General features: G+C 36.5%; 1 protein-coding gene across 1 annotated transcript; it reads left to right on the forward strand.

The window, feature by feature from the left end:
* Positions 1-12,726: 12,726 nt before the first annotated feature.
* Positions 12,727-13,471, forward strand: LOC149847440 (uncharacterized). Its single transcript, XM_089998421.1, has 2 exons — positions 12,727-13,053; positions 13,357-13,471. Exons 1-2 carry the CDS (start codon positions 12,756-12,758, stop codon positions 13,401-13,403), a joined length of 345 nt encoding a protein of 114 aa, XP_089854547.1. The 5' UTR covers positions 12,727-12,755; the 3' UTR covers positions 13,404-13,471.
* The last annotated feature ends 13,615 nt before the right edge of the window (positions 13,472-27,086 follow it).

Here is a 27,086-nt window from a genome sequence, read left to right on the forward strand (position 1 = left end):
ATTATTAATATTATTAGTGTTTATGCACCTCAAGTAGGTTTAGATGATTCCATTAAGCATCAATTTTGGGAAGATTTAGATGGAGTAGTACAAGAGACAACTTATGGAGAAAAGCTTTTCATCGGCGGTGACCTTAATGGACATGTAGGCATTAGTAGGGATGGATTTGAGAATATCCATGGAGGCTATGGTATAGGAAAAATAAATGAAAGTGGAGAAAGGATTTTAGATTTTTGTTTGTCCTATGATATGATCTTAGCAAACACTTGGTTTAGGAAGAGGGAGTCTCACCTAGTAACATTTAAAAGTGGGGTTAATACGAGTCAGATAGATTTTTTCCTACTTAGAAAGAGAGATAGGGGTTGTTGCATCGATTGTAAGGTTATACCAGGAGAAAGTGTAGCTACACAACATAGAGTCTTAATTTTAGATCTTAGAATTAGACAATGCCGCAAAAGGGATAGACATAGGATAGATCCTAGAATTAAGTGGTGGGCACTGAAAGGAGCTAAACAAGGAATGTTTGTAGAGCAGGTAGTTAAGGAAGTTGATTGGTGTCTCGAGGAGGATTCAGAATCAATGTGGAATAAGATAGCGGGTGGTATGAGAAAAGTAGCTAAGGAGGTATTGGGTGAGTCTAAAGGCGGTGCACCACTAGGTAAGGATACATCATGGTGGAACGAGGATGTCAAATTAGCTATTAAGGTTAAAAGAGAGTGTTATAGAAATCTAAGTAAGAGTCGTGATAATGAGAATTTGGAGAAGTATATGATAGCAAAGAAGGAAGCTAAAAAAGTTGTTCGAAACGCGAGGGCTAAGGTATATAAGGAGGTTTATGACAAGTTGGATACCAAAGAAGGCGAGAAGGATATTTATAGGCTTGCAAAGATGAGAGATAGGAAATCGAAGGATTTGGGTATGGTTAGATGTATCAAAGATGAAACGCAAAGGGTTTTAGTCAAAGATGAGGAGATTAAGGAGAGATGGAAAGATTATTTTGATAAGCTATTTAATGATAGTCATGCTCAAGATCTTGGAGACTTCTCCATTCCTTTTCATGAGATAAATCGTGACTTCATGCGCAAGATTCAAAAGAAAGAAATTGCAGAGGCTTTGAAGAAAATGAAATCAAGAATGGCAGTTGGCCCAGATGGTATACCTATCGAGGCTTGGAAATGCTTGGGAGAGAAAGGTTTAGAATGGTTGACAAATCTTTTTAACTTGATTTGGCGAACAAATAAGATGCCTAATGAGTGGAGGAAGAGTACTTTGGTGCCTTTATATAAGAATAAGGGTGATATACAAGATTGCACAAACTATCGTGGTATAAAACTCATGAGTCATACTATGAAACTTTGGGAGAGGGTGATTGAGTCTAGGTTGAGGAAGGTTGTCATGATATCGGAGAATCAATTTGGTTTTATGCCTGGAAGATCAACTATGGAAGCTATACATCTTCTTAGACAACTTATTGAAAGATATAGAGAGAGGAACAAAGATTTGCATATGGTTTTTATTGATTTAGAGAAGGCATACGATAGAGTACCTAGGGACGTTCTCTGGTGGACAATGATGAAGAAAGGTGTTTCTCTCAAGTACATTAGTATAATTAAAGATATGTATGAAGGAGTAGTAACCAATGTCCGCACTTGTGGAGGGGTGACAACCAATTTTCCGATAACGGTTGGGTTACATCAAGGATCTGCTTTAAGCCCTTTCCTATTTGCGATAGTGATGGATGAGCTTACGAGATCAATTCAAGAAAATGTACCGTGGTGTATGTTGTTTGCTGATGATATTGTTTTGATTGATGAGTCTAGAGCTGGGGTTAATGCTAAGTTAGAATTATGGAGACAGACATTGGAAGCTAGAGGTTTTAAGTTGAGTAAGAGTAAGACTGAATATATGGAATGTCGGTTTAGTAAGCAACGAAGTAGTGATGGGAGTGTAGTGAAGCTTGGTGAGCAAGATATACCGGTGAATGATTATTTCAAATATTTGGGATCCATCATTCAAAAGTATGGAGAAATTGATGGAGATGTAAATCATAGGATAAAGGTTGGGTGGATGAAATGGAAAAGTGCTACTGGAGTGCTGTGCGATCGTAGAATGCCATTGCGGTTGAAGGGAAAGTTTTATAGGACGACTATTAGACCCGCTTTACTATATGGTACGGAATGTTGGGCTGCCAAGAGACATCATATTCAAAAAATGAGTGTAGCTGAGATGCGGATGCTTAGATGGATGTGTGGAAATACAATAAAAGATAAGATTCGAACGAAGAGATACGTAAGAAGGTAGGTGTTGCACCCATTGAAAATAAGATGCGAGAGAATCGTTTACGGTGGTTTGGACATATTCGGCGAAGGCCTAATGATGCTCCAGTTAGAAGGTTGGAGAAATGGGAAAATATATTAGTTAAAAGAGGTCGGGGTAGGCCTAGGAAGACTTGGATGGAGATGATAGGAAAGGATATGAATGCTTTGAACCTCACCGAGGACATGGCGTTGGATAGAAATGATTGGAGGAAAAGGATTCATGTGGAAGACCCAAAATGAATTTCTTTTTTGGTTCATATCGCTGACCCCAATTGTTTTGGGATGAAGGCGTAGTTGTTGTTGTTGTTGTTGTATTATGCCTTCCATGTGAAATTATATCATGAAAATATGCTTCAAATGAATGTATCATGTTACAAATGAGTCTGTACATGAAAATGAATGATAAGTTATCAATGCTTCAAACATACTTCAAATGAATGCTTTTTCACATGAAAATATGAAGTTATCAATGCATGCATCATTGTTCTTGTGATTGAATGCATCCACAGGTCGGATCAGGTGCCCATGCACGATGTGTAAGAACAATCGATTTGCAGAACCTCATAGCGTTAAACATCACCTACACATGAAGGGTTTTGTGAGTGATTATCAGAATTGGATGCTTCATGGCGAAGAATTTTGGAACAATTTTGATGCATGGGTGGATGTGGTGCACGATAATCCATATATGAATTTGATATTTGATGTCGCAAGACCAGAATTGGGTTCTGCTATGGGTCCTACTGATGTACCAACTGGGGTAGAGGAAGAAGCAGCAAATGATGTAGCTAGTAGATTTTATGATTTACTTAGAGATATTGATGAGCCACTTTGGAATGGTTGCGAGAGTCACACTATCTTGTCTACAGTTCTTCAACTAATGAATTTGAAGTCCGAGTATAATTTGAGTCAATCATGTTTTGACCATCCGTGCTCTATTGTGAAGAGTATGTTGCTCAAAGTTGAAAAATTGCCACAAAATTTCTATCGTGCGAAGGTTGTGGTCAACGTTTTAAGTACGAGGTATCAAAAGATAGATGTTTGTCCAAATCACTGCATGTTGTATTTCAAAGATTAAGAAAATAGCAGATCATGTACGTCATGTGGGCATCCTCAGTTCAAGCCAAAGACAAGGGGCAATGGTAGCACGAGGTCAAAAAAAGTGTCATACAAGTCACTTCGCTACTTCTCTCTCACTCCTAGATTGCAACGATTGTATATGTCTTCGAGGACAGCTACACACATGAGATAGCATGCAAATAAAATTTGACATGATGAAGACAATATCATGCATCTTGTTGACGCGGAACCTTGAAAGCACTTTGATCGCACTCATCAGACCTTTGCAGTGAAAGTGAGAAATGTTAGGCTCAGTTTATGTACAAATGGATTTAATCCATTTAGGGGTAGATCAACCCCATACTCGTGTTGGCCAGTATTTGTCACCCTATACAACCTTCCTCCAAGCTTGTATATGAAGCGTCAAAATCTTTTCTTGTCTTTATTGATCCTTGGCCCGATGTCTTCGGGCCAAAATCTTGATGTATATTTAAGGTCATTGATTAAAGAACTGAAAATATTATGGGATGTCGGTGTTCTCACTTACGATGCCCACAAAAAACAAAACTTCAATATGAAGGCTGCTATACAATGGACAATCAATGACTTTCATGCATATGGTATGTTATCTGGATGGAGTACACATGAGAGGTTGGCATGTCCATACTTCATGGAGGATACAAAATCTTTTAGATTGACGCAGGGAAGGAAGCCGTGTTAGTTTGATTGTCATCGTCGATTTCTACCCAGCGACCATCCATTCTAACGACAAAAGAATGCGTTCAAAGCTGGCACAACTTAAATAGATGGTCCACCTACATGGTTGTTTGGCATAGAGATTTTAAGACAATTGTGATACTTTCAATATAGACTGACAGATGCCAGTAGTGTGAGGACAAAGGAATCTATATTTTGGGAACTACCATATTGGCCGACCTTATTGATATGACATAATTTGGATGTGATGCATGTAGAGAAAAATATGTTTGATAATATGTTTAATACGATAATGAATGTCAAAGAGAAAACAAAGGATAATCCGAAGGCCCGTATAGATTTAAAAGTAATATGTAAAAGACCAAAATTGGAACTCAAAAAGTATAATGGCAAAGTACTGAAACCAAATGCAATGTATGTGCTTGGACCAGATCAAGTAAAGTAGGTATGCCAGTGGTTGAGACAGTTGAGATTTTCAGATGGATATGCCTTTAACATTGCTCGGGCTGTGAAGATAGATGAGGAACAATTATATGGGTTGAAGAGCCATGATTTTCATGTTATCATGTAACGGTTGATTCCCTAGCATTCCATGATATGTTAGACAAACCTATATGGGGGTATTATCCAAGTTGAGTCAATTTTTTAGAACATTTGTGCATCAAAAGTTATATTAACTGAGGTAAAGAATCTAGAGGATTCTATCGTCACTACTATCTATCAGCTAGAGAAGATATTTCCTTCAACATTTTTTGACGTTATGAAACATGTGATCATACACTTGCCATATCAACTTAGGGTTGGTGGTCCTATGCAATATCGGTGGATGTACCAGTTTGAAAGGTAATTTTTTTTTATATTTTTTTCTCTAATGCTATTAGAAATTTATTGTATTACGAGATACATATTGTTAACAGATGCATGTTTAACCTCAAAAAAAGGTTCAGAATAAAGCAAGAGTGGAGGGTTCAATTTGTGAGGCGTACACTTTAGAAGAGATTTCAAATTTCTCATCTATGTACTTTGATCCTCACATTCCAACACATTACCCTTGCCCACCTCGTAATGATGATGGAGAATAAGTTATTGTGGCTGACAAACTATCGATATTTAAACCACTTGGGAATGCCTTTGGCAGTTGTCGGTCAAGACTCTTGGAAGATCGAGAGCAAGACGCAACACAAATTTATATCTTTTTTAATTGCTCAGATATCGACCCCTACATCGAGTAAGTATACATAATATATTACACTAAGTTCTCTACGTACATGGTTCAATAATATAATTATTTGTTAAGTACAAATGATTTGATTTGGAGTTGCGAAGAGAACTTCCTCATCTCACTGATTCAGAATTACAAAAAGAATATGAAAATAAGTTTGTGGCATGGTTGAAAGAGTTGATAAGGACGATGACATGCATTCTTTCTGTGTAAACAATAATATGTTACTTAATTGGTCATGTTTACTGTCATTGTTTATGCTTGTAGGTCCGTCATAGTGATGTTAATGAACAAGGAATATATGATTCACAAAATGGTCTAACCAAAGTTGTGCAATATTACAACAGATACATCATAAACTATGTCACATGGGTGCGGGTGCGGGTGTGGGTGTGGGTGCGGGGATTCAGCACTTCCAAAAAACCCGGGTGCGGGGGTGCGGCAGGAGCAAAAATGTAAAAAATAATATATATATATATATATATAAGGGGGTCTGGGGTTCCCTCGACGCGGGTTTTTTCAAATTTCATTTTATATACAACTGCATAGCGCACCCATCTCGTCAAGAGAACAGTGAATACTAATAGCCAGCAAGGCTACCACCATCATTATCATTTATTATGGAGAGAGAAAATCCTTTACAAAAAAGAAGGATCAAGATTGAAAAGGCAGGAACAACAGCAGCTGTCAGCAGATTTTTTTTTTTTAAATTCTGCAGCCCATTTCATAGGGCAATTTTTTAAAAAAAAAAAAAATCCAAAAAAAATGGACCTAAATGATCCTAGGTGCGGTCAATGCACCCAAGATCGGGCTGACCGCACTCGGTGCCGCACCCGCACCCGCATCGAGTTTCGTTGACACGGGTGCGGCACCCTGCTAGCCGAATCCTTGTGACATAGATTTCATATAGAAGACTACGGTATAAACAAGTCAACGATGAATAGTGGCATGTGTGTTAAGGGTAGCAGTTACGGTGAAAATGAACTTAACTATTATGGTGTTATAGAAAAAATATTGGAGTTGACTTACTTAGGCATAAATAACAATGTAACTTTATTCATGTGTCATTGGTTTAATCACACAACAACAAGAGTCGACAAAGCTTCAGGCATTATGGAGGTGAATCATAAATCAAGGTTTGGAACATATGAACCATTCATATTAACATCGCAAACTCAACAAGTTTACTATACTTCATATCCGAATACAAGAAAGTCAGATAAAAATGAATGGTGGGCGGTTTGCAAGGTGAAGTCTAAACTATACCCCGAGTACGATCAGTTACAGGAAGACAAGATTGTTGAAGAGGGTGATTACTATCAATCAGATGATATGTATGACTTTTCTTATGGTCACAATGTCACACATGGTCTGCATGTCACATCTCCATTGTCCGATGACATACTTATGAAAGAATATGATCCAAATGATATACTAAGTGGATTGACGCCCAATAAAGAAGAAGAGAATGAAGAGAAGGAGGAAGAAGAAGAATATGAAAGTCAAACAAGTGATGATGAAGCATACTTGAGCTAGTGAAATATATTTTGTAATACATACCTTATGTTTGATGTGAATAATTTAAATGATTTGAATGTATTGAAATGTATTACAATGATTTGAATGTATTACAATGTTTGATGTGAATGATTTGCAATGTATTGCAATGATTTGATGAAAATGATTTGAATATATTGCAATGATTTAAATGTATTGTATGAAGTTATTTTCGATTTGATTATCTATCCACGAAGCTATAGAGTTGTGTAACTAATCCAAATAAAATTTTTATTTGTTAGAATATGGTTCATGGAGGTCACAGTGGTCGAGCACCCAGTGGTAGTCAGTCTCAGCCTTTATCTTCACGGGTTGCTTCGATAGGTATATCATTTAACTAATTATATACTTGATTAGTTTAAATGTGCATTGTATGGATTTTTAACTCAATTTTCTATAGATGATGTTTCGCCTGCACATGACCCACCTATACCATCTATTCATGCACGTCACGAGACAACGCATGATGCAGGATCTTCTCAATCTGACACACGATGACTCATTCTAATAGTGTATATCGATAGTCGAACATAAGTATTTCATTGTCACTTGTCCAAAACTTATCTTATAAATAGTGTATATCGACAGTCAATTGTTAATATGTATCAATTCATGTGCAGCGCGAGGTTCAAGCTACAAAAAGTAGTATGAGAAATTAGGAAGTCACTACTATAGCATCTTCCAGGACCAGTCGCTCAATGAAAAGAGTAACCGAAGGAGGTGTTAGACAAATTATTGTCCTCATTCATGGTATGAAATCGTTGATCATAACTAATGTGTTTCATATTTAATTTTTTATTATAGTCATGTATGTTAACTTTTTGAAAGTATTTGTAGGCTTCGTATCGCTTCGCGACTGCGAACGAGGAGAAGGACGCGAGGGTAGTGTGACAGAAGGTACCTGTCAATCGATTTACCGACATACTGCATAATATGAAAACTACAGCAATAAAAGCAGCTGGTGGGATAAATGATCCACTGCAGTGGAAGGGTCATGTCCCTTCTACTATCATGACAGATTATTGGGAGGGAATGTGCGACAGGTGGGTGAGCAATGAATTTCGAAACCACTCAACAAAGGCTGCACAAAACTGAGCAAAGATGTCTGATGCCCATCTACACACAGGTGGATCTAGGACTTTTGGGAGCCACCAAAAGAAAATGGTAACTCATCAATATATATATATATATATATATATATATATATATATATATATATTGTCAAATTTATAAGTATTTTTGCATACTTTTTAATTGATTTTTTTTATCATTTAACTTTACAGGAAGCAGAAAAAGGAGGCATTGTGCCTTATAAGGATGTGTTTATTGAAACACATAAACGTAAGAGCACGAGAGAGTTTGTATCAGAGAAGGCGAGAGTGACATCAATATATATTTATTGTATTAATAAACATTGTAATATACAAGTTACTATAAATTATATTATCATAAATATTATAATTATTAATTATTAATTCATATTGTAATCATTACTTTGTAGGATTCATACGAGCAACAGATGGTAGAGCGATATGGCGATGACTCCACTCAGCATCCGCCTTTTGATCTTGCAGCATGGGTGATTGCAACGGGTGAACCCAAAAAGGGTCGTGTGTTTAACATGAACACCACACCAATTGTTGCGTCCTGCAGTCAGGGCTCTCAGAGTTCTACCACCAGCATCAACTCCCATCGTTCGATTAACCCTGCTATGTCTTGAGATGGTGTCTGTCAGCGTCTTGAGGATAAAATGTATGACTTTTTACATAAAACCATTCCCAACCTTATCCATAATGAGTTATGCAACTTTTTTTGGGACAGGAAAACTTCGTTTGAATTTAGCATGAGCTCCGGTGCCCGTCAGGTATAAAGATTTATGTAATTTGTTTCATGTCGTTAGATTTCAAGCTAGTATATACATGATTGAACATATATAAGCATGATTTCATCACTATAAAAATTTTTGACTGCCTTATAACACATATATGCATGATTGAATCACTATAAAAGTTTTTTGACAACCTTAGAACACATACAAGCATTCTTTCATCACTATGACAACTTTACAACACATATGAAAGTTTTTTAACAGCCTTATAACACATATATGCATGATTGAATCAATATGAAAGTTCTTTTACAACCATAAAACACATATACGCATGATTGAATAACTATGAAAGTTTTTTGACTGCCTTAGAACACATATGAGCATGATTGAATCACTATGAAAGTTTTTTGACAATCTTAGAACACATATGAGCATGATATTAGCATACGTGAAAGTTTTTTGACTGCCTTATAACACATATATGCATGATTAAATAAATATAAAAGTTTTTTGACAACCTTAGAACACATATATGCATGATTGAATTACTATGAAAGTTTTTTGACAACCTTAGAACACATATAAGCACGATTTCATCACTATGAAATTGTTTTACTGCCTTAGAACACATATATGCATGATTGAATCACTATGAAATTTTTTTACTGCCTTAGAACACATATATGTATGATTGAATCACTATGAAAGTTTTTTGACAACTTTAAAACACATATAAGCATGATTTCATCACTATGAAAGTTTTTTTACTGCCTTATAAAACATATATGCATGCTTGTGATACATAACACATTTATTTGACAACCTTATAAACATTATATGCATGCGTGAATCACTCTGACATTTTTTTGACAATCTTAGAACACATATTTGCATGATTGAATCATTATGATTTTTTTGGTCAGTCTCAAAACACATATCTGAATTCTGTTATTGTCCTTCACTTTATTGCTAGTCTATGTGTCATTCAGCCATTTACTTTGATTGCATTAGATTAGTTGCATTGTATATAATTTATTTCATTATATTTTATTTATCAATACTAATATTTTGGTTCTCTTGTAGGATGTTGGAGATCACCAACGTAGAGGAGCTGATGGAGGCATGAATGGAGGGGCAGATCGAGACAATGAAGAGGATGATGCCAAGAATCTTGGCGAGGATTAGATTCATCTATTTAATTTGTTTCACGTACTTGTAACTAATTAGAACTTGGCAAGGACTATACTGTAACTTATAACTTGTGTTAAATTTGTTTTACCTACTTTGTATATGTATTTTTTATGTGTACTTTGTTTTTTATACATAGGTTATATAAATTGTATAACGAGAAATTTTTCTCGATATTCATATTAAAAAAAAAAATTAAAAATTTGCGATCGATTAGCGACAGATATTATCCATCGCAAATATCCGTCACCAATTTAAATCAGTCGATGTTTTGTGATAGAATTTAATCTGTCGCTAATCCCTCGCTCAATTGGTGACATACATTAATGACATAAATGTATTCATTGTTAAATTTTAGCGACAGAATACATTCCTTCGCAAAACCAAATCAGTCCTTATTTAGCGATGGATTAGCAACCGACACGATCTATCGCTAATTCATCGCTAATTAGCGATAGATAAATTCCGTCGCATTTTAGCGACCATGATTATGTGACGATCGATTTTCATCGTTAATCCATTACAAATTCATCGCTAAACATGTTAGCAACGGATTAACGATGAATAGCGTTCGTCGCTAATCTATATTTTTTTTTATAGTGTTAAGCACCTAAGAAGGTTCTTTCTCTCCCAAAATGAAAAAAAAAAATCAACCTCAAGAAAGATGGTCCTTCTCTTTTGATTTGTCGATAACTCCAACATGATTCTCAATAAGAAAGGGATCTTCTCAAGAACCCCATAGCATTCCTCTCTTGTTTGGTAACTATTTTTTCTGGAATGAAGGAACCCAATTTAATCAATTGGGGCCTCTTTACATAAACCCCCATTTTTATTGGGAACCCTGAGTTGATTGATTAACTCCGAAAGAAAACACTATCCAACATTTTTGTTAAAAATATTGATATACCAAGATAAAAAAAAAAACAAGAGAGTTTTCTTGTTCAATCAGCTATAAAATGTTAGATAAGGGTTTGATACCTTTTACAACTTCCAGTTTGATGTCAAAATCACATTGCGTTAAATCACAAGAAATATTTTTTCTTGATACAAAAGGTCTTGATAGCCCAGTTTCTCCCTTGATACTGGTCCAACCTTGTTCGACGAGACCACAAACGGTTTCAATAATTCAGTTGTCCCAACATTGGTCTGACCTCATTCGGCGAGGTCCAAAAAAGTCTCGACAACCTAATGATGCCAAAATTAGTTGATCCAATATGAGGGTATCAAATTCTATGTTATAAATTGAATCACGTTCGATTAATGACAAAGAGGAGCAACTGCAGACACCCAAATGTTTTTATGAGATAGACAAATTAGAGTGTCATTTTGCCTTGAGATGACACTCCAATGTGCAATCCTACTATGGATGACACTCTGGTGTGTTGTTCAGTCCAGTCAAACACATGGATAAGCCTTCAAAGAGATGTATCTCAGTTAGATTCAGACTCCTCCTGTGCATTTCATGTGGGACACTCCTTAGATGAGCCTTATTTCTGTTAAAGATATGGCTGTGTGTGTGTGTGGGGGGGGCGGGGGGAACGGACCCTGCCCTGGCTTGCCCCATTTGGACTGAGGATGGAGGTCATGAAATAGGGATGAAGGTTAAAATCAAAACTTGTGCGGGCATGGAGGCGGGGATGGACTTACGCTTTCCCCTACCCCGCTCTGTCCCCGTTTTGATCCCTGCCTTGCCCTACCCCGCTTCATCCCCAATCGTTCTTTAGGGACAACAATGGATCGAGGAAAAATGAGGCCCCGCCCTGCCTCACCCTGTTTGGACCGAGGATGGAGGACATGAAATGAGGATGGAGGCAGGGATGGAGGTTAAAATCAAGACTCGTGCATTGATGAAAGTGGGGATGGAGGGAAGGATTTTGAGATGGAGCAAGGGTGGAGACCTTGTCCCCCGCCGCCTCCCCCACCCTGGTCCACTACCATTCCTAGCTTAAACTCATTTGAGTTGAATTTAGATCTCTAAAACCCTTAATCCATATCCCATTCAGGACTTATATAAATACGAACTGACCCCTAGAGTTAGGGATCAAGATCTTAAAATCGTATACCTGAGTGCTAGCACTAAAAAAAAGTCTACCCAAGCTCTGCTTGTGCTCGAACCCTTCCTCTCTTAAGCTTCAAAGCTGTCATACCTATACTATGGTGCTACCAAAGTCATTACAAGAATTCTCGAACCGAGCATTAGAGAACCAAATACAACCCAAAAGTCCAAAAAAGTAATTTTCAGATCAATTTGCCTATTTTTTTTTATTTTATACTTGTTTATCAAATATTTATACATGTTTCATCTCTTTGCATACTTAAATCCACAGTTGTATGTTTCAAGCTACAAAAATCGAAAGACATGCCTTTTCTTTACTTTTTTCTTGAAGAAAGGATGGTAAGAACATAAAATGAGCATCCCCACATCTTTTAAAAGGCTTTTGAAAAAAAGCTTACCACTACAAGAAAAACACTAATTAGCGACAAAAATTTGTGACGAAAATAATCCATCGCGGATTTGTGACGGATTAACTAGCAAAAATTTGTCGTCCGTAAAATTAAAATTAATTACAAAATTAGCGACAGAAAAATTCTATCTCCAAATATGTTGTAAATTAGCCATAGATTAGCGACGAAAAAAATCTTTCACTAATCTGTAGCAAATTAGCGACAAGTATCGCGACAAAATTTTTTTTTCTCTAATCTGTTGCTAAGTAGCGACGGAATCCGTCGCTAATTTGCAATATAAAAAGGCCTATTTAGGGCACGATCTCTCTCTCTTCCCTCCTCCTTCCTCCTTTCTCCTCTCCAAGTCCTCCTCGGCGTTGCCTTCACCGTCGCCATCGTCAAGGTGGCTGATCAGATCATGAAGATCTTTGCGATCGATCCGAAGGGGCGGAAGCACGAGGTGATGGGGTTGTCGGGGCAGAGCCTCTTGAAGTCGCTCTCCAACTTAGACCTCATCGACCCAGAGTTGCATGACCATGAGGAGCTCGATGCTTGCTCCGCCGAGTGCAAGGTGCACGTCCCCCAGGAGTGGTTCGATCGACTGTCGCAACCCAGCTACGACGAGAGCTACACCCTCCACAAGAATGCCCACTACGGCATCCTCAACAAGCACGCCAGGCTCGGCTGCCAGGTCCTCCTCAACCACGACCTTCAAGGTATGATCATCGCCGTCCCCGAGCCCAAGCCCTAGTGCACCGGCATCTGAGACGCAGAGGAGGATCGTCCCCCGATCCCCCTTTCTCTTCTCGGTTAGGGTTAGGGTTAGGGTTATGGCCTTTTTTTTTCTTGCAGATTCTGGAATTAGATTTTCAAAAGTCACTCCTTAGGGATGCTATCTGTGTACAATTCCTTGTGCCGAGGTTGTCACATTTTTTATGTTCTAGATTGTTCACTCACTACTCATGGTTAGTGGTATTTATACAATCTTCTCATGTAATTCTTTAAACATGCTTGTGCAGGTAGCGATGATGGAAGTGACAATGATGAAAATTGGAGTGAAGATTGAATTTCATGTGAATAGTGATACAACATACCATGAAGTTGCTCAGTCATGTATCTTGTTAAGGGATTGCCCTGATCTGTAAGTTAGCTCAAGCCGTGTTAAATATGTGAATAGGTCCCTCATATAATATAAGTTTGTTACATGTCGTGTTCGCAGTAATTATCTTCCTAGCATTCAAAATTGGTTTACTGCCTTGGAGAAAAACAAGTAGTCAAATTTAGGTGACATCATTTTTGCATACATTAACAGTAGCAGCTGCAGAGTATGAGTTCCCAATGTTTCACAAAGCTACTTCTTGTTACTGAAACTTTCAATCTTCTAGATTATTAACATCAGTTACAAAATAAAGGGATACTTGATAGGTTGGAAGCTTGGATATGAGAAAGCAACGAGAAGGAAGTTGAGTATTTGTTTTGATAAATTTTAAGTCTACAAAATGCTGAATACAGTTCATTCACTATTTATTCTTGTACTGCAATAGGACTCTAAGCCATGTTGTCACATATTTTAATATGGCAACACTAATGGGATTTTACTGCAAAAAGTAATAAAAGATAATTTTGGTGAGAATTTGCCTCTGCTTTACAGTATGTTTGCACACTGCAAAGTTAAATCACATGGTTTATGAATAATTTTTTCTGTTGTTGAAGTGGGGAAATCCCATCTGGAGGGTGTGTTTTCCATGCTGTAGGGAATGAATACTTTCATGGTGTACAAATATGGTTTAGTCATATGCATTGTATAACTCTCTCTCCCTCTCTCAAAATAATGACTCTGTGGACCATTAGATAAAATGGTGGCTCTTTTTTGTCTTCCTTAAATTTATAGATCTCCCGGTTAGCTAATTGTAAGTACTGTTTTGGTAACTGTATTTTGGTAGAAACACTGTCTTAATTTAGCAGTATTTTGGATGTCATGTATTTTGCTTCTCTGCTATATACAGTAAGAACTCAAAAGGTTTTATAACTTCAGTTTATGTGAGGGTCAATATGTTGTTTCATTTTTCTTAGTTCAAGTTGCTAAACCGGTTATTAGCATTTTTCTCTTGCTTAATATGCTTTTCTAAATCACTCATATATGCAACACTTGGCAACAGGAGTTCCAAAGTTTATTTTAATCTTTGTTCATGACTACAACTTGCCTCCATTTCTGCTTTCATCTGGATACTTCACTGGGAAGAGGGAAGCAGAATCAACAGTCCTCTCCAAGTACCCAAACACAGGTAATCTTCTCTGAACATTTTCTGTCTCTGATCTATACTCTAAATACTGATTGCGTAGATGCATGTGTATTCCTTAGGTGTCATATTGAGGCCAGGATTTATTTACGGGAAGCGAAGGGTAGATGGCTTTGAGATCCCCCTTGATCTAATTGGGGAACCTCTTGAGAAGTTCTTGCGCACTAGTGAAAATCTTACAAGGCCTTTAAACTCTCTGTCTGCTTCAGACCTCTTAGCACCACCAATGAGCGTTGATGATATTGTTGCACTTGCAGTCATTAAGGCAATTACTGATGATGACTTCTTTGGTGTTTTTACTATTGAGCAAATCAAGGAAGCAGTTGCGGCTGTGAGTGTATGAGCTTGTGTAAAATTTTATCAACCTATTCTTCTTTTCAAGAGTCCCTCTTAATTAGATATCTACATTTTTTGTTGAATGGTAGACAAGCATGATATACAATCGGCCCCGTAGAAAAGAGTTTAATTGAATGTGATCATTTTTTTTTTAAATTGTTGAATTAAATTTGATATCTGGATCAGTGGATTGTGTGTTATCCATATTCGATAACATAATAATAGGATTGAGCCCACCAAGTCAGATGCGATTGATAAATTTTTTACTTATAACTTGTTTGGTTAAATTTGTTTTGCCTATTTTGTATACATTTTTTTTATGTGCTCTTTGTCTATACACAACTTATATAATTTGTACAACGAGAAAATTTTTTCTCAATATTTATATTTCAAACAAATTTTTTTATTTTTTATTTTTAAATTTTGCGATGGATTAGCGATGAATATGTATCTGTCGCTAAAATTTAGTGAAAAATCAAGCATAAAATAGCGTTGCAATTTAGCGATGGATATTATCCGTCGGTAAATTTTAGCGATGGATTAGTGACGGATTTATATCTATCACAAAAACAAAATCAGTCGTTATTTAGCGATGAATTGTGACATTCGCTAATCCCTCATAATTTAGCGACAGATCTTTTTTGTCGCTAATTAGCGATCAGGGAATTGTGACAAACGCTATCCATCGCTAATTCATCGCCAATATGTCGCTAACAATTTTAGCGACAGATGAGCAGCAGATTAACGACGGATAACGTTCGTTGCTAATCCACGAAATTCTTGTAGTGTGCAAATCCGAGTAAGTCAAATCTTTTCCTACTATTTTTTTATCAATAATATTTAAATATTCATAAAACAACTTTATTGAAGCAAACTTGTGCCAATGAAAATTAGCATAAAGACAATGTCATAGACTTATACTAACACTAATTTGTGACACAAAAAAGTCAATGTTGCAAAATTACGCCAATAAACCTACTTTAACTAGCTTAAATTTACATAAGTTTTTTTTATTGACACATCTTTGCATAAAAAAATAGAAATATTGGCAAAAATATGCCAGTAAAAATTCACAAACTGATGCTTCCTTGTGCCAGTAATGATCTACATTGACACAAACTTGGAGTTAGAAAATGTGAATAATCAAACTGGTCATAGACATTACTGACTTATAACAAGCATCTGAAAAAAAAATACACAAAGTTGTGCAGGTAGTAAGAAATTCATTGACGCAATTTCGCGCCAATAATGGTCCTACACAGACATATTTGTGCCAATAAAGGATGAAATTGAGGTTGATAGTGCCTTTTACTGGCGTACAGTAACAGCCGAGAAAAACTATCATTGGCGCAAGATTAGCGCCAGAAAAAGGATTCATCATTGGGACATGCTGAATACACAGATGAATATTCAATGATGGTCGAAGCATCAGCAAAGCTACATTTGCCCTTGTAAAAGATTTCATTGGGGCAAATCTTCATGCGCCAGTGAAGATTTTTTTTTGTGGTGTTCCTTCTAGAGTCTTCACTAAATCCAGCTTGTGAGTTATCCACCATGTACATATAGATAACCTACGTAATAAACTCACATTAACACTTTTTCATATTTATGCTGCTCATATTACATTATGCAAATGCCGACTGTGCCAATGAAATCTCTAAGCAGCACGTGTTAACAAAACTACCTGTAACTCTTAATTACATGACAAATTCAACACTTGACTTTGACTCTACTCAAAATGAGTTCACACTTCCAACAATAAATAGTGGTTAATCAAATAATTGTATTTTATATCAAAAATTTATAATTCAATTTTTTATTGAGAAGAAAGTTAATTTCTACGTTTAATTAACCTATTATGCAAAATTCACATGAACAAAAAGGCAAATTTGATAAAAAAAATTCTGGTATATTTTGATTACAAAATATTATTTCAATTTATGTTTTAATATATATATATATATAAGTGTGTGTGAATTTAGACTCAAGGGGTTTGGCTTAGTGGGACGGGGACTAGACCGTTTGACGACATGGACAAAGACTATAAGTATTATAGGATGAGTCAAAGCAGCTAAGTCTCTGTGCCTCAAGTGGTTTCTCCGAGTAAAATATATATATATATATATATATATATATATATATATATATATATATATATATATATATATATATATATATATAATGTGTGTGAGAGAGAGAGAGAATTTCCAAGAACTTGATTCTTGACATAGACATCAGTGAATGTGATGAGCTTAGAAATAGCACGGATTCAAAAAGTCCTATCTTTCCAAGCACAAAATAGGATCTTTTTATTTCTTGAACTTCAAAAGTAAGGGCGGTATCCTTTGCTGCAAGGTTAAAGCTGGTTGGGGCAGTTCAGGTGTACATGTGGTTGTTGCTAGATTTCATGTAGGTCCGGTGCATTCATGGTGAGTCTGGTCCTTCTAGGCCTCATAGATTCAAGTATAGCTAGACGGTCCAAGTCTAGGCCTGCAGCCAGGACTAAAAGGTCCCACTCCCCCCCGACACACACACACACACACACACACAAATAAAAAAAGGTAAAATAGAAAAAATGAAGGAAAAAAGTGTAAGGGTTAGATGGCCCTTTCAATTTAGGATTATTAGGTTGGCTTCTGCAAAAACTTGCAGGACCTTGAACTTTGGAGCTTCAATGGGTGAGATTTGGTCCAGACCCAACTGGGACCGAACCCAAATCTGATTTGAGGTGTTGATACTAGGCCCAGTTCATTTCGTACTTTTTGTGCAAAATTAGGTACGGGTGGCTAACGACAGAGCCAGACCTGTAAAGAGGCTAATGAGGCTTGGGCCTCAGGGCCCCTGGGCCCAAAAAAAATTTAGGGGCCCATTTTTAAGGCCCAAGCTCCCCATTTGTTTAGAAAAGGTTCAAGTAAAGGATCAGACCCGGATCCTTTACCCGACCCGGATCCGATTAAACATTAAAAACCCATGCATCCCCTCGTCTTCTTCAATCTAAAACCCCTGCACCCTCTTGTCATTCCATCTGGTCTGGTGGAGAGTCTGATAGAATGGATCTTGGGCAACACTACTCTACTCTTTGCTTTTAGTTTCAAAGTTTAGCATCTATGTGGTTTTGCCTTGTGCCTGTTCTGATCTGGTTGCTAAATGTGTTGCGGGTTATGCTGTAAAAAGAGATCAATGGCCAAACTTCCTCTAGTTGGTCTTATAAGTTATAAGGTTAGTTCAGTTTATATCATCATTGTATCTGCTTTTTTCTTTAATTAGTTTATTCAGACTTTCTCTTCTAGTCCATCTGCCTAGACGTTAATCACGCTAGACTTTATTGGCATTTTACATTGAAAGGTTGAGATAGCGTCCTTGTTGAAGTTTTAGTGTGCAAGCTGAATTTTTGATATGGATTATATTTCTAAACATAATGGACGTTTGGGTGCACCCAATTATCATGATAAACGTTGTAAAACATTCATTACCAATTTATCACCATCAATTTTTGTGACGGTTACAACTACTGATGTAATTGTTAGAGGTGCCCTTTGATGATCATGCACATCATGGGGGAAACGTTGTTGTATTTTATAACAACATTCAGATGTGCCACAATTTTGTGAATATATAATTTATGCATATGCATCTCTTTTGTCCAGTATTTCTAAATTTCAATTAGATATTTGAAAAAGATTACATTTTCTGGAGGATGTCTGTGGAAGTTGGATTATTCTGTTACAACGACTAGATCCTTCAGTCCATGTTATTTGAAAATTTTCTTTTTTTTTTCTGTATAAATTTGTTTTTCATGTTTATCATTGTGTAGAACTTTTCAATGTTTGCATATGTTGCATCCTCAGGAATGCTGAGGAAAAAGAAATGTGTCTGCAAAATGTAAGTCGGCCACATAAAGTCCTCTTTTATTGACCATCTGATATTTATTTGGTTTTTAGTGAGCATTTTTCTACACTTCCTGATGATTGTGTCCTTTCTGTTTTATACTAGGGATAATAACGTGTTATAGATGTCTGGAATATTTTCTGTATTTAGTTTGATTGTGTCACAAATTTTTTTCCTTTTTTTGTCTTTGTTGCATTTGAATGCTTAGTGCTTAGTTAAATGGTTATTTGATAATGAACGAACCTGCTATTTTTTCCCCACATAGTATTTCCTGCTTGGATTATTTTATGTATCTTTTACATACTTTCCTATGTTTCTAGGTCAAACATGTTCTTCTGCACCATTTCATAAGTATTTAAAAGAATCTTTCTTGAAAATGCTTTGAAGGATCTTTATCAACAACTTGTACTTGTATTATTGCTACATATCTGTGAAATGCTTCAGCATCTTAATGGTAATGAAAATTTTCACTCGTTTATGATATGCTGTAAATGCCTCAATTGTGTATATGTTCAGCGACAATCAAAATCATTAGATTTTAAGGGTGTCTCAGGTACTTTAGTTAATTATAGGTACTTTTGTTAATTCTGATTTCTAATTTATGATTTGTTAATTATAGGTATTTGTGATTTGTTAATTATAAACAACAAATAATGCCTCCTAAGCATAAATTTGGTGCTCAAAAGAGAAAAAGAAGAGAAAGGAAAGCAATATTAATTCAAAGTCAAACTGGAGCTATCAACAAATATTTTAATAGAACTGTGGAACCAAATGAGGAAGCCCATGAAACCATGGATCTGAATGAAAATGAGGAAGTCCATGAATTCATGGATCTGAATGAAAATGAGTAAGTCTATGAAACTATGCATTTGAATGAAAATGAGGAAGTGAATGAAATTATGGACTTGAATGAAAATGAGGAAGTGAATGACATCTTGTTTAAAGAAACTGAAGAGATTAAAGAAACTAAAGATTCAACTACGAATTTAGAGGATTGTGCAAATTGGAATAACATCGATATGAAACTGAGTTTTTTAGTAGAATTGGGTCCAAAGAGAGTGGATGGCATCTTGTTTCCTAAAGATAGAAACAATAGGCATTTTGATTCATCACATTATACACGTGTATTGACAAATGGGCAAACATCTGATAGAAGATGACTAATATATTTTCTCTTTAGATAAAATATTTTGCTTCTGCTGCAAGTTGTTCAAAACACCACAAATGATGAGCAGAATGGGGCAATTGGGCAATCATGGATACAACGATTGGCATAATATGCATAGAAGTCTTAGAAATCATGAAGCTAGTAGAGATAATATGGAATGCATGTTTTCTTGGATTGATTTACAAAAGAGACTCAAAACAAACCAAACAATTGATCAGAGTGTGCAAGTTCAAATCAACAAAGAGAGGCATCATTGGAGGCAAGTTTTGACAAGAATAATCACCATTGTGAAAAGACTTGCCAAAAACACTTTAGCATTTCGAGGAGATAATGAGAAACTCTATGGTGAGAACAATGGCCTATTTTTGCAAATGATAGAAATGGTTGTTGAATTTAATCCAGTAATGGAGGATCACATTCGACGTGCTCAAGCACAAAAATTCAGTATACATACCTTGGACCCAAAATTCAAAATGAGTTAACGAAGTGAGAAGTGCAATCATTGTGAAAGTTAAACATACAAAATATTTTTCAATAATTCTTGATTGTACTCCTGACGCCAGTCATGAAGAACAAATGTCTCTAGTACTACAATGTGTTGATGATTCAATAGACACACCGAAAATAGAAGAATATTGGATTGAATTTTTGAAGGTAGATGATACATCAAGACTTGGATTGTCAACTGAATTAAAAAATGTGATAACTACACTTGGGCTTGATATTGATGATATAAGAGGGCAAGAGTATGACAACGACACTAACATGAGTGGAAGACACAAAGGTGTCCAAAAAAGAATACTTGAAATGAATCCTAGAGCTTTCTACACTCCATGTGGCTGTCATAGTCTTAATTTGACGATTGTGGATATGGTGGAATGTTGTCCTAAAGTTAAATCATTCTTTGGAGTAGTGCAACACATCTATACATTATTTTCTTCTTCTCAAAAGAGATGGGAATTTTTTAAAGATATGGCACCCGGTCTGACTCTGAAGCCATTGTCACAAACACGGTGGGAAAGTCATGTTGAGAGTGTAAAAGCTATAAAAGATCAAACTACACAAATAAGAGATGTTTTGCTTGAATTGACTGAAAAAAATGAGGATTCCAAAACAAAGAGTGGGGCTGAGACCTTAGCAATTTTTGATTTGGAGAATTTTGAGTTCTTACTTGGAATGGTGATTTGGTACAAATTGTTATATGTAATTAATAATGTCAGTAAGTTTCTTCAGTCTGAAAGTATGGATATTGGCATTGCAGTCAACCTCTTACAAGGACTTATTGTATTTCTTGATGAGTATAGAGAATGTGGATTTTTCAGTGCCATGGATGAAGCTAAGAAACTAGCAAGTGACATGGGGTTTGAACCTAAATTTCGAGAAAAACGCATAACTCGAAGAAAGAAACAGTTTGATGAAAGTGGTAGTGACGATGTAACACTATCAAGTGAAGAATCTTTTAGAGTAGAATATTTTCTGTTTATAATTGATCAAGCTCGATTTTTCCTTCAACTCCGGTTTGAACAATTTAAACAATATGAAGAGACTTTTGGATTTTTGTTAAACTTAGAGAAGTTGAAGACTGAAGCCGATCCCTTAAATAACTTAAAGAAGTATTGTGAGAAGCTTGAGAAATTTTTAAGTCATGATGGATGTTCAGATATTGATGGTTATAATTTATCTACAGAGTTTATGACCCTGAGGTATTACTTAACCACTGAAAGAACGACAATTGATGTACTACGTTATTTGGCGAAACTGAATGGTTTATTCCTAAATGCTTATATTGCTTATAAGATTTTGCTAACAATACCAGTTACCGTTGCATCAACAGAAAGAAGTTTCTCAAAATTGAAGTTAATCAAGAATTATCTTAGATCAACTATGTCTCAGGACAAATTGAATGGATTGGCTATGTTGTCAATTGAGAATGAAATGGTTGAACAACTTGATTATACTGATTTGATAAATATTTTTGCATCTAAAACAGCTAGACGAGTATTGTTTAGGTAGTTTATATAAATATTTTATACATTTTTATTTAATATAATATAAATATTTGGAATATTATATTTGTTTAATGTGAATGCAAATTTTATTGTTATTTTGATAACACTAAAAAATTTGGAGGTGCTGCCCCCAAACTCCTACTATTAATAGGGGGGCCATTTTTTCCCTCTGCCTCATGCCCCATAAAACACAGGTACGGCTCTGGCTGACGAGCTAGCAAGTTGTCAAAATTCTCTTACCAAACTTGCCTGATTGAGTTAGGCTTAGCTTTCAAGCAGTTTGGTGGATTAAGTTGTCTCGCTCTCTTACCACTCTTTTTTTTCTTGTTTTTTTTTTTTTGATAATCCAAAGAAAGCCCACCACCACCACCACGATCCTGTCAAACGCTGTGTGAGATTAGCAATCTTACCCATGGTTTACAACCACAAACCCCACCCCTCTGTGGGTCCCACTTGTGGGCTTTGTGGTTGTAAACCCCCAAGAAAAATGATACTTTTCCAACTAGAATATGCTGCATGGCTTGCACACAAGAACCTCTGAACTTCATCGAGACATGAATAGCAAGGTTACCATCCACAAATGAAGGAGGGGATGACTACCTGAGTCTGCCACAAGGTGCTCCTAAGGCCTCAAGGGCTCAAGAGAGGGGCTAGGGGGAAGGAGACTTGAAAAAGACTGAAAAATGTAGAATGAGAGGGAAAAATAGCATAAGAATTGGATCCCCATGACTGTTAGAGGGGAGAGGGGGGGGGCTCAAGTGGATAGGAGAGGGAGGGAGCATGCCCTTACCGCTGTTCTCATATTTGCAATACCCAATGTAATAGGGACACGCCATAAAGGACACATGGCACGCCATTTTTATGTAATTCCCATTAAGAATAGATACAAGAGTGCAGGACATAAGAGTGAATTGGAGCATTCCTATGAGATGGGCAATACCACTAGCAATGCTAGTAAATGTGAATAGAATACGGTTTAATATTGAATAAAGCCTTCAAGAAAAAAAGGATAATCATGGAAAATTGGCTAGGCTAATGGGTACTCATCGAATTTCATTAATTCAAAAGCTATAGTATTGCCTAAATGCATACAAATTCATAAACCTAAGTATCACTAAAAATTATGATTCTTGAAAGACCCACACGCGGTTCATCCTCCCTTTCTTCTGCCCTTCTTCATCTGCAGTTTCATCGTCTTTCTTGTCCCAACCCACTCCTACCACCTCCATTTGTGTGCTAACTTCTCCTTCCTTCCCTCCTTGTCCATCTAGCTTATCTTGCCCTACCACTTCTTCTCTCCCTCCCTTGATGGTGGACACTTAATTATGTCATTATATCACATTTAACTAGGCAACCCTGAGTTACATGGATGAACTAACAGCAGGTCCTTATTTGACATTTTTTCAGAGAAAGTGTGGCCATCATATCAGGAAATTTAGGAAAGTGAGGCTAATATTGAAATTTGGGACAAAAGGTTGGCCCCAACATGAAATTTTCCCTAACATAAACAGGGATGACAGTGGACCGGGGAAACAGGCCCCGCCCTGCCTCGCCCTGTTTGGACCGGGCCGGGGATGGATGACATGAAACGGGAATGGAGGCGGGGATGAAGGTTAAAATCAAAACCCATGCAGGGATGGAGGCGAGAATAGACTATTGCTTTCCCCTGCCCCACCCCATCCCCCATCCTTCTTTAGGGATGGCAATGGACCAAGGGGAAACGGGGCCGCCCCGCCTCGCCCCGTTTGGACTGGGGATGGAGGACATGAAACGGGGATAGCGGCGGGGATGGAGGTTAAAATTTAAACCCGTGCGGGGATGAGGTCCGGACACCCCTGCCCTGGTCCACTGCCATCCCTAAACATAAAATATCCAGCTAAGGGTGCATTTTAAAATAAGATCCTGATGCATGTGCATCGTGCAAATATGAAACGATTATAGACAAGACACAACATGTGGCTAAGGGTGCAATTAGATCGGACTTGAGTTGGATCTTTCCAGACCCAGATCTGAATCTGAAATGTACATAGATAGTAGATCCAAATTTGGATCCAGATCTAAGGAGGTAACATTGAATCTAAATCCAAAATACATGTGGTATTAATGGATCCAGGTAAAATAGAACAAAAACAAACTATTTACATCTAAAAATTGTAACCGGGTGGGATTTTAATTTATATCAACTCCAAACCCTAATCTGAAAGTAATCTGTTTGAACAGATCCAAATCTGATCCAAAGGCACATACAGATTTTAGGATCCATAGTATGTCTGACTCGAATCAAATATCCGATCGGTTTGCAGCCCTATATGTGACACACACCTAACACATGCAGACAATAGTTTATTATTTTTAAATTATATACATATCGGACCATATTTGCTACAGTCATTTTTAGGTACAAATGCATCTTTTTTGTTAGTTTATTTAAACTTTTTGGCCGTTTTTCACGAGACTTACCTTGTAGATGTGAACTACAAGTTTTTCTTAGTGGAAATAGATTCATAAATCGTTCGATTATGACAACTAAACAAGTTTTTATAAGGCTTCAAAAATCAGTTGCCTACAATGTATGATATTTTTTGGATTATAAAATCAGGTTTTTTCATAAAAAAAACATGATTTAAAAGCATATCTTCGTTATTTTGGATGTGTTGAAATCCATCTATTTGGTCCAATTGGGTCAAAATTAGCAACTGCACCATGGTGATCATCTAGAGGCATAAGTACCTATAAATGTTAACAAATATTATCCTCTCTCTCTCTCTTTATATATATATATATATATATATATATATATATATATATATATATATATATATATATATATATATATATATATATATATATATATATATATATATATATATATATATATAAAGTTGCGGTAGAAATAACTATGTCTCTAGGAAAAATAATTTGGTGCCAACAAAAATTAACCCCCCCCCCCCAGCTGAATTTAGCAAAGTCCACATTCCCAAAATAGGTGGGTTATACTTTGATCCACCCCATTCCTACAAAGATCACACTGGCTAGCGAGAAACACACCTACTAGCGAGAAACACACTATGTTTGCTATGTTGTGAAGGAGGCCCGTAGTGGTAGACCGCCCCTCCATAGTGCCTTCCTAGGTAGCCAAGGTGCATTTGGGCTGAAAAGGAGTGTGTAGGAGCTTGTAGTGAAAGATCCATGGATTGAGAGAGTCCATAGGGGTGCATCTTCCTTGTCAAGAACCAACATGTGAGTAACTTGAGTGGTAATAATAGTCCATTGAGCAAAAACCAGTTTTGATGGGCTTCAATGAAGGGTCAAATCCCATGATGCTTGAGGGGTAGACCAAACTTTCGCAACCCCAACATATTTTCTTCTAGAGGCTGCATATAGGCAAGGGAATACGTCTCTAAGCAGCCTGAGATGCCACCAATTGTCTTGCCAAAAGAGAGTGGAGTTATTGTTCCCAACCACAACCAGGATGGCAAGACAAAAATCATTAAGGCCTACGACCCAAACTTAAAGAATTGACTTTAATAAAAATATAAAAAATAAGAACAATGTAACTTATATTCTGGGATCTTCCATCTGAAGAATGGAGATCTTAGAAATCCGGTCTTGGGGAGACTGTGAGGATACAAAAACTCGATGTACTTAAATTTGGTCCCTTGAACCCAATATTGAGGTTCCTTCTCCTGACCACGGTTTTAGGGAGAGTCTGACACTTTACCTGGGGGTGGTGTGTTTGTCACAACTGTGATTGTTATGGTACCAAAAAAGTGACACTTGTAGGCGTGGGGTGTCCCTTGTATCCCCGGCATTAGATGTTGATGTTTAATGTTCCGAAGATAATTCGGTCGAGGGCTAAGTTGGAACCCAGTAATAAAATACAAATTGTGTGCTAACCTACCCTGAGAACCTAACTTGACCTTGGGAATTTTACCCGTTGGGTGTATCCGCGGACGATGAAAATTAAAACGAAGAACTTAAATTGTATGCATTTAATAGGGCATGCATATGGAAACATGAACTTAAATGAAATACAATAAGGTGTTCATACATTACACATATATCATGCATAACCTTGTTATGCATTAGATCATGCATAATTTGCTTCTCTCAACTGATATATGTTGTTGGATGGGTGATGGTTACTCTTTAATGTATGTGGAATACTCTGCTTACTCAAAGTGAATACCTGGGTCCCAAACATAAGCCCTAGAAAAAAAATTGCTTCCACTAAAACAACATATAAGAATTGGAGTGGGCAGATATTCCTTGATTCCTAATTGCATAAAAAAAAAGCTTTCATGTAAAGAAAAAAAATTGATAATACTGGCACAAACCCTCTTCCATATTGTACTTATCATTTGCAATTGAATCTTCCCAATGTTTCCATTGACGTATCTAGCAAAGAAAGCTTACAAAAGTCAATAATAGATGATTATACTAACCATTATTTCTCCACAATATTCATTAGTTATGAAAACATAAAATAGCAACTTGATTTTTGTTGTAGCCAAATTAAGATATTTGGTACATATGAATAAAAAAGAAACACCTATTTTAGATACCTTAGCACCTCTCCGGAGCTTGGTAAGAACACTGAAAATAACATGGACATTAGCCCGCACAAAGATAAAAATATGCAACTGATGTATTGCTTCAAGTGATAAGAGTTGGACCTTTCCCTGAACATAAATCCAAAATCAGTCTGTTAAAAATTAAAGAAATGAAAACAAAATTATCAAGCAAGAATATTAGAACCACAAAAAGCAGTACCCACAATTTATAACTGAAAATATCTCAATAAAAAGTATATAGACATCATCCTAAATAAATAAATAGGACATGCAAAGTATTATGTCTAGAAGAAATTATGAAGATTTCACCTTCAGCTCATAAACAATGCCTACAATGAAAGATCTATGTAGTTATGTGTCTAATATTTGCAACCACCTAACCTACCTTGAAACACAAATGTATCGTTCACATAAAGCATTAGCCAAAAAGATACTTGATAGGCTTTGACAGTGACAAAGTATACATGCTGTGAA

This window comes from Nuphar pumila, chromosome 2, assembly GCF_984573655.1.
Source record: "Nuphar pumila chromosome 2, dmNupPumi1.hap1.1, whole genome shotgun sequence".
NCBI lineage: Eukaryota > Viridiplantae > Streptophyta > Magnoliopsida > Nymphaeales > Nymphaeaceae > Nuphar > Nuphar pumila.